Source organism: Ruditapes philippinarum, unplaced genomic scaffold, assembly GCF_026571515.1.
Source record: "Ruditapes philippinarum isolate M1 unplaced genomic scaffold, ASM2657151v2 ctg4670_1_1_1_1, whole genome shotgun sequence".
Classification (NCBI taxonomy): domain Eukaryota; kingdom Metazoa; phylum Mollusca; class Bivalvia; order Venerida; family Veneridae; genus Ruditapes; species Ruditapes philippinarum.
In genome coordinates, this window is record NW_026863880.1 from 140288 (window position 1) to 151760 (window position 11473).

Sequence of the window (11473 nt, forward strand, 5' to 3'; positions counted from 1 at the left end):
TGACAAATGTTCTACAAACATTTATGTTCTACATTTTGTCTTCTTGGCAATGTTTTAAGTTGTTTTTTATCTATTCCTTTGTCTCTTACTTTATTGAAGGCATACATATACTGTTAGTTTTCCATTTCCTTAAAGTGTCCATTAAGATGGTCATACCATGTCTTCAAACCAATGGCAGTATATATTCATAATTAATTTATTTATTAAAATAATTAAACTTGATTTTTCTTCATTTTTTCAGATTTTGACACCTAGCTGACAAACATGTTGTTTTTGCATGTGAGTCTACCCCTGTGCGTGATTGCTGTTTTAGTGTCTGTTAACGCTGCTTTCAAATGTCCAGCACAAAATCAATCAGGTTTGATTCTTTTCATAGATTACTTTATATACTACAAAAACTTAAGAAACTAGAAATGTGTCCATAGGACATGGGTGCCCCCACACGCCACTGTTCTGTCAATCGTATGACTCTAGGTCAAATAATTTTTGGACTACATGTGCCACAAGTTGAATACTAAAAATCTTTTACTTATTTAAGGACAAGGACTGTACAAATACTGAATAAATCCACAAGCAAGCTCCAAGGTGCAGAAGTACACATGCTGACCATCATTTTTGTAAACTTTCAAGTCTAAAAGTCTAATTCTTTTTGAGCTATGCATAAACAAGTTGAAATTTGCAAATTTAAAATACTGTTAGTCAAGGGCAATAACTCTAACAAAACTGAAAAAAAATCCACATGCAAAGTCCCCGGTGCATAGCTTCACAGTGATGTTGATCATTATTCCTGTAATTTGGTGATGTTGATCATTATCCGTGTAAAGTTGGTTGATTCTAACTCAAGCACTCAAGGAACAAATAACAACATAATGAAACGGTTTTACTAAATCAAGGGAAATAATTCAACAAATACTGGTAAATCCACAAGCAAAACCCCAGGTGCACAACTACATATGCTGAGAAACTTGCCGTAAGGTTTAATGACTCTGTATCAAATCCTTTTTGAGTTACATGCGGCACAAGTTGAAAATTGCAAAATTTTATTAAGTCAAAGGCAATAACTCTAAAAATACTATAAAAATCCACATAAAAATACCCAGGTGCATAACTACACATGCTAATCAACATTCCTGCATTCCTGTAAAGTTTCATGACTCTAGGTCAAATCCTTTTTGAGTTACATGCGACACAAGTTTGAAATTGGAAATTTTAACTAAGTCAAGGGCAATAACTCTACAATTACTAAATAACTTCACACGAAAATATACAGTGCACAACTACACATGCTGATCAATATTCATGTAAAGTTTCATGACTTTAGGTCAAATACTTTTTGAGTTACGTGCGACACAAGTTGAAAATTGCAAATATTTACTTACTCGAGGGAAAATAACTCTAAAAAACCTAATAAATCCACACGCAAATACCAATTAAGGTTCACAACTATACATGCTGATTAACTTCCTATAAAGTTTCTTGACTCTAGGTCGAATACTTTTTGAGTTACGTGCGATACAAGTTGAAAATTGCAAACTTTTACTTAGTAAATGGAAATAACACTAAAAATACTGAAAACATCAACAGGAAAATACCCAGGTGCACAACTGCATATGCTGATCAACATTCCTGTAAAGTTTCATGACTCTAGGTCAAATCTTTTTTTGAGTTACATGTGACAGAAGTTTAAAATTGCAAATCTTTACTAAGTCAAGGGCAATAACTCTAAAAATACTGAATAAATCAACACGAAACTACCCAGGTGCACAACTGCAAATGCTGATCAACATTCCTGTTAAGTTTCATGACTCTAGGTTTTAAACCTTTTGAGTTACATGCGTCACAAAAGAGAACGGACTGAAGGAAGGACGGACGAACGAACAACTTTGGAATTTATGTTAACAAATGATATTTTTATGCCCCGGGCATTTAGTAATTGAACCGTCCGTCCGTCTGTCCGTACAAGGTTAACCTAGAACGGCAACGTTGGATTTTTCTTAAGTTCTACATGTACCAATGGCTTCTTAGTTTACACACTTACTAATCAATACAAAGTACATGATCTGGGCAAGTCACATAATTCTGGCTTTCATATTTACTAAGTTATTGCCCTTTTCAGCACTTAGAAAATGAATAATGGTTAACCTGAAACGGCAAGTTGGAAATATCTTCCGTTCTATCTGTACTAATGGCTTTATAATTTCCAGACTTATTTATTAATACAAAGTACATGATATTGCCAAGTTATTTAACTGTGTCATCCATATTCCCAGTTATTTCCCTTTTTTTACTTTGAAAATAGGGCCTTGTCTGGTTAACTTATTTCGGCAAGTTGGATTTATCTTAAATTTCTCCCTATTGCTTAATTTCTTTAATAATATCTTTCATATTTAGTAGGTGGATACCTTTGATGGTCCTTTAATTTTTTGTGAAGTAAGCGGTCTCTAGGGTCAAGGTCAAGGTCACTGATTGAGAAAATAAATGCACACTTTTTGTTCATACAGCCTTTGTTTTTAGCTCGATTTATTTTTCGAAAAAAAGTAGAGTTATTGTTATAGTCGCGGAGGCGTTGCCGTTGCAATTGCCGTCCACAAACGTGTACCTGAATCATAACTTTTTTATTTCTTGGTGTGTTATTTTCATACTCGGCCACAACAACCCTTGGGACAAGTCCTTTAAGTAGACCACACTAATCTTGACCTTCATCCATAAATGACCTTGACCTTCAAGGTAAAATGTCCAAATTTTGCTTGTTCATCCTGTTTTTGGCAGTAACTTTGTTATTTTTGCATGGATTGTCTTCAACTTGAACATAATAATCTTCAAAGATATCACTTAAAAATAACGTGACAGACCTTGGCCTTCACTCATAAATGACCTTAACTTTGAAGGTCAAATTATTGAAATTTTCATGTTTTTGGCTCATATTGGCTGTAACTTTGTTATTTTTGAATGGATTGTCTTCAAATTTGAACATAATAATCTTCAAGGATAACCCTTAAAATTACTCGACAGACCTTGACCTTCACTCATAAATGACCTTGACTTTGAAGGTCAAATTATTGAATGTTCATGTTTTTCGCTATAATTGGCTGTAACTTTGTTATTTTTGAATGGATTGTCTTCAAACTTAAACATAATAATCTTCAAGGATAACCCTTAAAAATAACCAAATAACCCGACAAACTTTTACCTTCACTCATAAGTGACCTTGACTTTGAAGGTCAAATTATTGAAATTTTCATGTTTTTGGCTATAATTGGCTGAAACTTTGTTAGTTTTGAATGGATTGTCTTCAAACTTGAACATAATAATCTTCAATGATAACCCTTAAGGATAACCCGACAGACCTTGACGTTCACTCATTAATGACCTCGACATTGTTTTGGCTGTAACTGGCTGTTACTTTGCTATTATTGAAGGGATCAACTTCATATTATAACAGAACACACTTAAAACAACATCTTGTTGTTTACCGCGACTTCACCACGTGACTCCACCACGTGACTTCACCACGTGACACCACCACGTGACTCTACCACATAACTTCCTAGTTACTCCACCACGTGACTTCTACGTGACTCCATTACGTGCCTCCGCCACGTGTCTCCACCACGCGACTCCACAACGTGACTCCACCACGTGACACCATCACGTGACTCCAGCACGTGACACTACCACGAGACTCCACCACGTGACACCATCACGTAACTACCACGTGATTTCCACATTACACCACCACGTGACTCCACCACGTGACATTACTACGTGACTTCACCATGTGACACCACCATGTGACTTCGAATTGCGTGTCTCTATTTATTTATATATATATATATATATATATATATATATATATATATATATATATATATATATATATATATATATATATATATATATATATATATATATAAATTAGTAAATTAAGATATATTAAATATATACTACAAAACTAATATGACAAGACAGACTGATTAATTTTATAAAAAGTAAACGTTAATATTTTGTTCAAATATTTCTTTGTTTGCTTTTAGAGAAAGTAAAAAGTCGAGCGTTGCCTCCGCCCGGTGGTTGCTCTTGTTTAGTTGATGTCTTAGTTTAATACAAACATGCCAAGGGAGGTCCTCTTTCTTTGGGTGTAGTAAGTAGTCATTTGGGTCAAGGTCAATGTTACCAATGTCAAGGTCACCAATGTTAAAAATAGATTTTTACATTTTACAGGTGTATTAACCGTATTCTATAGACAGATGTTATTTATACATGTAATTGATAGAAACATAAAATTTGATGGAGTTAGTGGTCAGTTGGGTCAAGGTCACCAGTGCTTAAAATAGATGTTTACACATTTGCTCATACAACTTTTATTAAGTGACAAATATATTTTATATTTGGTAGGAAGATAACTTGCATGGTATTCATACCTTTGATTGGGGTAGGGATCAGTGGGTCAAGATCAATTGTGCTAAAAATAGATTTTTACACTTTTGCCCATACAGCTTTTATTTATTGACAGATGTATTTCATATTTAGTAGGAAGATAACTTGCATGGTATTCTTCCTTTGGATGGAGTAAGGGGTCAGTTGGGTCAAAGTCACCAGTGCTAAAACTTGATTTTTAAACTTTTGCCCATACAACCTTTATTTATTGATAGATGTATTTCATATTTGGTAAGAAGATGGTAATCTTCCTTTGAATAGAGTTAGGGGTCAGTTTGGACAAGGACATCAGTGCTCAAAATCGATTTTACACTTTTGCCCATACAGCTTTTATTTAATGACATATCTATTTCATATTTTGTAGGAAGATAACTTGCATGAAGTTAAATATTTTTCAACTTCACAAGTCAGAGCAATGACTTGGCAGAATATATTTTTCACAATTACAAAATGTCATTACTTTGTCAAGCTATATAACTTGTGTTTACATTTTTTGCATTTTTTCTGTCCATAACTGAGTGAATGGGCAAACATATTTTTTTTTAAATATTGCTACTGACAAGAATCTGAGCCGGGGGCATTTGTGTTTAACAAACACGTCATTGTTTTACTATAACTTAATACATAATTATACATAATTGATTTTCTTTCATAGTTTTGTCTTCCTTACTTCATACAGTATTTTATAGTCGAGCTTCGCTGTCTCCTGTGACAGCTCTTGTTTTTATAGCAAGTGACATTGTTGCCTGTTGCTGAAAATGCCAAATACAAATTTCCTTTATGTGTTTTAATTTATGGAATTTCTGAAAAAAAGAACTGTTTTTGTTATATGAAATAATTCAGCTATAGGACATAATATATATATTTTTTGTAAAATAAACCAATATGAATCATGAAAAAGATGATGAAAACACCTTATCATTTTGAGGATAATATTGGTTCCTAGATGGTTCCTAATACCAATATGCTTAATAAATAAACATACATTACTCAGGTGTTCTATTGCCAACAAATTATTGTTCATCTTTCGTTAAAAGACAATGGAATTGGTTGATGGTCTATTCACACAAACTAATGATATATCTTTTACAAGTCTATTTAGTTTAACTTAACTGTAAGTCAAAATTCTATTGTCAAAGTGGCACACAAGAGTATCCTAAGTAGGAACAATGCACAGGTTTACATGGACAAATATAAATGTGTCTGATAGGATGGTCCCCTATGATACCATTGTTCTTATTATTTCCAGCAAATTGTACAAATGAAAAATACTTGTATTTACTATTTTATTAAATTGTGTTTAACTGTCGCAAATTGACTTTAAAATGTCATATACCTAGAATCACTCTATGATTTAAATTAGAATCATCTATGTTTTATCTATGTCAGCCATGTTTTGAATGGGAGCTAAAACGGAGAGCACTCTTATACCGTGGTATGTAAATTGATGGCCCTTTTTGGCTTCACTACAATTTTGATGCCTCCGCCATATAGTGGCTGGGGCATATAAGTGTTACCCTGTTACGTCCTTCCGTCATTCCTTCCTTCGTCATTCTGTCATTCAGTGATAATCAGTTTCCAGTTATTATCTTAGTAACGGTTGCACACATTCAACTCAAATTTGACATCTATATGTTTCATGAGAATGAACAGGTCAAGGTCAAATTTGGTCAAAGGCCGTTGATTTGTAACAGAGTAATGCCCCTAGATGAAATTTTCAACTTCCGCCCATTATATCCCCAAAAGAATTACAAATTCAACACAAATTTCACATATGGACGCGTCAAAGGGATGCTAATGGTCAAGCTTGAATTTGGTCATGCTTCGATGACTTTTGGCAGAGTTATGCCCCTTTCACTTTGAAAATTATATGAAAATTTCAGTTTCCGTTCATTATTTTCAATTTTAAGGTGATTTCATTTTTTATGCACCCGATGGTTGGGATATTAAAATCACACTGTATGTTTGTAAATCAATCTTGAGGTCCCAACTACACAACATTCACCAACTAGAGGTTCTCAATGAAACTGTGTTATACACGGAAGAATTTTGAAATTCTTGGCACAATTTACTACCATGTCTTGATGATGTGTCGCGATCAAAACTCATGTCACTACTTATAGTTTGAAGGTTCGCATTCTCACAATTAAAGTTTAAAGGTATACATTTGTGTTCAGAGTTTATTATGCATGGAAGGTTTTAAATAACCTAGAATTTATGTGTAACAAAGCATTCCCTGAGTCAAACTGCTCTAAATGAATTAAATTCTTCAAGGTCAAGGTCATACATATGGTTTGAAGGTTCTCACAAGGAAAGTTTGAAAGTACACATTCGTGTCTAGACTGTACATAACTTTAATATGCAATGAAGGATTTTAAGATAACTTAAAATATTTGGAAGGAACATACCTCAAATGGTACATTTTTGGGAGTCATGGGGTCAAAGTCACTTGGGCTAACAACAAATATTTTACACTTTTTTCTTATACAGCCTTTGTGTGTGTTTTTACCAATGTCTCGTATTTAGAAGAAAACAGGTGGTCCTTTAAGTTAGGGTCACTGGGTTCAAGTCAAGGTCTGGCATTAATATACATATTTTAGAAATTATTTTGTTGGCAAGTTGAATATTTGCCAACCTCATCACATGCCTTATAAGACGGCGCGTCTAAGGGATATGTGTTTGTCCGTATAGCAATGGGGAAATTTTAGACTTGACTTTGTGCTTTTTTTTGTTTTTATTAGCAAAATCAAATTGTTGTCAAATTTTTGAAAAGAATAGCTTTTCTGATGTACAACATGTCACAAAGCTTTAAAGGATTAAAATAAACGTTTAACTTAAGTGATAGTGTCATGTTTGGATATCATATTCTTTTATAATTATCTTATTTTATCTACCTAATAAATAACGTGCTAATGAGCAATTCTATAGTCGATCGTTCTAAAACTTAACCGTTGATGACGGGAACCACATTGGGCATCAGTGAGTCATTCTAAACTGCCTCGGCTATTATGTATAATAAACCTTATCCGAAGACTGAAGGAAAGGGCCGAGTAGTTGCGATTGTCAATGAGTTAAACTAAAATAAAGTTTCCTTTTAAAAGGAAAGGCTTGCACAGTTGAGCCTTCATCCCAACCTTTTAAAATTGTTCTTTTTTTTTTGGGGGGGGGGGGGGGCAATTTATTATCAAAAAGGGTTTATTTAGTTGTGTGGTTTTTTTTTTTGGAAAACCGAATATTTTTTTGTCAAAACGATTTATTCTCTACAGTATTGTATAAAACTAATAAAGAAAATGATCAATCGTAAAAATATTAACGTGATACTGAAGGAAAACAAGTGTGCACATCTCATTTCCCCATTTTCGCAGCGAAATCATTCCTTTGCTTTATAGACAAGTAAATGCACTAAAATACTTCGTTACGTGGTACCAATATATTAAATAAGCATGTATCAACTATGATCGTGGCAAGGTTAATGATATGCATGGGCTATTTTTAGATTACCTCACCAAGAAGTTGAATTGCGTTCAGTAGATCTAAATATAGCTCGATCATGCGTGATAACCCTTTGAAGACGGAATAATCAGTCACCATTCTCTATTGTATTAAACTAATACAGACAAAAAAAAACAATTATAAAAGAAACTAACTTTTGCGTCTTGAAAAACAAATGAAACGGAACAATTTCGTTTATAATTTATTACGGTTTAAACCGATAAATCAAGTAAAAATAGAAATCCTATTTATATACACAAACTGGGATTACCGAAGTAACTAAAATAGCTTAGATTTCCGCAGTATGACGGAATCGCCCGAATTGTTACGGTTGCAATCGGAACTACATCGGCTATTATCATTAATCCGAAAACTGACGGAAAAGGCCGAAAAGTTGCGATTGGCACAATTGCATCTGGTTTCCCGTTCAATTATGCACCAACAGATGTAAGCAGGAAACCACCTTACCGGAACAAGTTTTCTATATGAAATGGCTTGCAGCCGTGGCTGCAAGCCAAAAAGGATTGGAGGAGCACACTAAATACCGTATTACGGATTATACCGGACAAGGCGCTTGAATGATAAGATGCTAAAATATTGCCTTTTTAACCAACGGAATGAAAGGTGTAATTCATCTTTTTACACCTATTTATGCATGAAAATGAATGAAAAATGCAAAGATAGGCGAAAAAAAACCGATATTTGTCTATTGTGTGATAATGTTTTCTGCAAGCGTCTAGACTGTAGAGGTACTGCTCCAATCCTGTATTGAGTTAAATCCCTAGGCGAATATGCAATCTTTTGTTTACTCAAGTAGTTAAATCTTTTATAGATCATTTTTTCATAACTATTATTTGATATTACAGACATATTTTCGGGTTTTGTAAAATAACAGAAAGTTCGTCCTCAAAATTATTGGAACATTATGTAATCCGCACTAATATTTAAATGGACATATTCTCGGCACAGTGTCTTGAATTTATTTTAGTTCACTTGTTATCTAAATTATTTTGCTTCGACCAGACGTTTCAATCTTTGTCGCAACAGACAAACATTTCAGAATTTCAGACACATACCAAGAACATGTAGAAAAAAAATAAGTGTTTCGGATATTCAACTGAAATAGAGAACGATTTTCAATTCTGATTTTGTACATTACCTGTGACTGTTCACATCATTTGGCTGCGACTTTGATGCGCAACATCAGCATTTAAAAAATTGTATTTAGCTTATGTTTTCCCATAAACTGAACAATTTTAATTTATAAATCCCTTACAATGCGTCCGACAACCTTTGCTATTTTTATCATTCCAGATTAAAAAACGTGCAGGTACTTAGGCTATCTAAAATAAAACCACATCAAGATGTTTACATTTAATAAGGTTATTTTGACAAAGTTCAAAAACTCAACAGACCTTTGATCACATCAAAGAGGGATTTCGACTATCAGCCAAATATAATTAGGTCGTTTGCCATGCAACAAATCTTGTTTTGTTTTACATTGTCCACTTGAGATATGAAACAGCTGTTAATGTTCACATATTTAGAATGGATAGATATGTTTTGTGTGAAAAACATTTTCGTTTGATATTTCACCATTTAAGGCGTTCCATCGATTCACTCTCGTGCAAAAGGGATTTTCTGTTTTGCTAATGCTGAGAAATCATGGGCGGCTACCAAACACATGCGATTTAATGTTTTCGGCAAACGGGAAAGAGTCTTGAATCTTTTATTGTCAGAAATTTAATTATTCAACTGAAGAAATTGTAACATTATTCAACTAACGAAATTAAACTAATCAAACAGTACATAGAAGTCACTAACTGTGATATTTTGGATTATAAACTACCAGATTTGAATGTTTGGGATGCACATATTTTGAAACTCACAGTGCATCTTTTTCATTTTGTATGCATATTTTACGCAAGTTGTACATCTAGTTAAATTACTGATTGAGTTTACAATTTTTTGGGCAATTTTTCTATCTATAAAAGAGTGAATGGGGAAACCTTTTTTGAATAATTATTTCTGACAAGAATCTGTGCCAGGGGCATTTGTGTTTAACAAACATGTTTTGTTATACTTTGAAAATGCTTTGAAGAAAAGCACAAGTTAACAAAGGTTTTATTAAATTTCAGCGGAACTGAGGTTTACTGTAGAACTTGGTAGCAAATACTATGTTATAATTAATCATGGTGTTGATATACCATGCTGTGCTGAAGGTTATGAAAAAATCGCATGGTACAAGGAAGTCAATGGAAATTTGCAGCCTGTGCCATCAGAATCAGAAGTACTGCAGGATGGACAGGTACTCCAGTTTCCTGATATTCAAGACACTGATGCTGCAACATACAGATGCCATGTTGTTGGACAATCAAAAAGTATCTATCTATATACACAAATAGTTGTTGATTAACTTAGTAAAAATTGGCATTTTTATACGCCTGTTTGCAAAACGGATTGTATTAGGCCCCTATAGTCCCCCCCCTCTGGCGGACAGGCTGGTGGCTGGGCCTGGGCCACATCCACTTTTTGTCCTAAGCATATCTCCCACACGCATTGAGGAAACTTCATAGAAATGTTGACCAGTATGAGAAGCTATGTTGCGCACATGAATCAGTTCTCTAGATCAAACTTAGAGGTATTCTCAAAAAAATCGCTTGACCACATCAAAACTTCTAATGTCCATATTTGGGGATTAATATAATAGGGCACAAATGTCTCCATTGTGATGGAATGTCGTGTGCAAATTAAGGTCCCTGAGGCGGCAAGGGTCCAAGGTATATATAGGGGCTTCAAAGATAGAATTTAAAAGGTTATGAAATGTTACTTGGACCATTTATCATCATTTATCGAGGATTGATAACAAAAATGGACATTATGCATGACTGAGGGGTAATGAACCATTTAATTCATGTTAAATAAATGCAAGGTCAAGGTCACTAAAGGGATAAAAGATAACGATTTTGTCCCAGCTAACTTTACACATACGGAGGGATTCAATGAAACTTTATAGAAAACTTTCACCACATGAAGAAGCAGTGTCAATGTGTTGAACCAATGTTCTTAAGTCGAAAGGCCAAGTCTCACTTAGGGTCATTGAAAAACGCATGGCATTGGATGGATTTAATATAAACTTGGCGCACAAATGGTTCAACATTGTGAGGTGGAGTGTCACATGCCAAAATTTAATGTCACTGCAGCCCAAAGTCAAGGACATACAGGGGTCAGAAGTGTCAAATAAGATGTGTATTCGGATTATATTTTGGTTATCATTGTGTTTTATAGAGGGATTAAAAACAAAAATCATTTTGTCATGACTATTACAGTGAAACATGTAATTTTAGGTTTATATTGATGCAGAAGTGGGAGAGGTCACTAAAGGGATGAAAAAGGATTAGAGATGTATCAACGGCTATGACAAGCCACTGTCATGTGCATGAACTATAAATCTTGTGTCAAGAAATCAAGATACACTAGAGATCATTGGAAAAAAGCTTGTCTGGAACAAACCCTTGGAAGATTTAAATATAACTTGGCACAA

At 34.0% G+C, this 11473-nt stretch overlaps 1 protein-coding gene across 1 annotated transcript; it reads left to right on the top strand.

Annotated features, from left to right (window-relative positions):
* The first annotated feature begins 241 nt into the window (after positions 1–241).
* Positions 242–10345, top strand: LOC132723638 (uncharacterized). Its single transcript, XM_060708400.1, has 2 exons — positions 242–358; positions 10068–10345. Exons 1-2 carry the CDS (start codon positions 265–267, stop codon positions 10343–10345), a joined length of 372 nt encoding a protein of 123 aa, XP_060564383.1. The 5' UTR covers positions 242–264.
* Positions 10346–11473: the final 1128 nt, after the last annotated feature.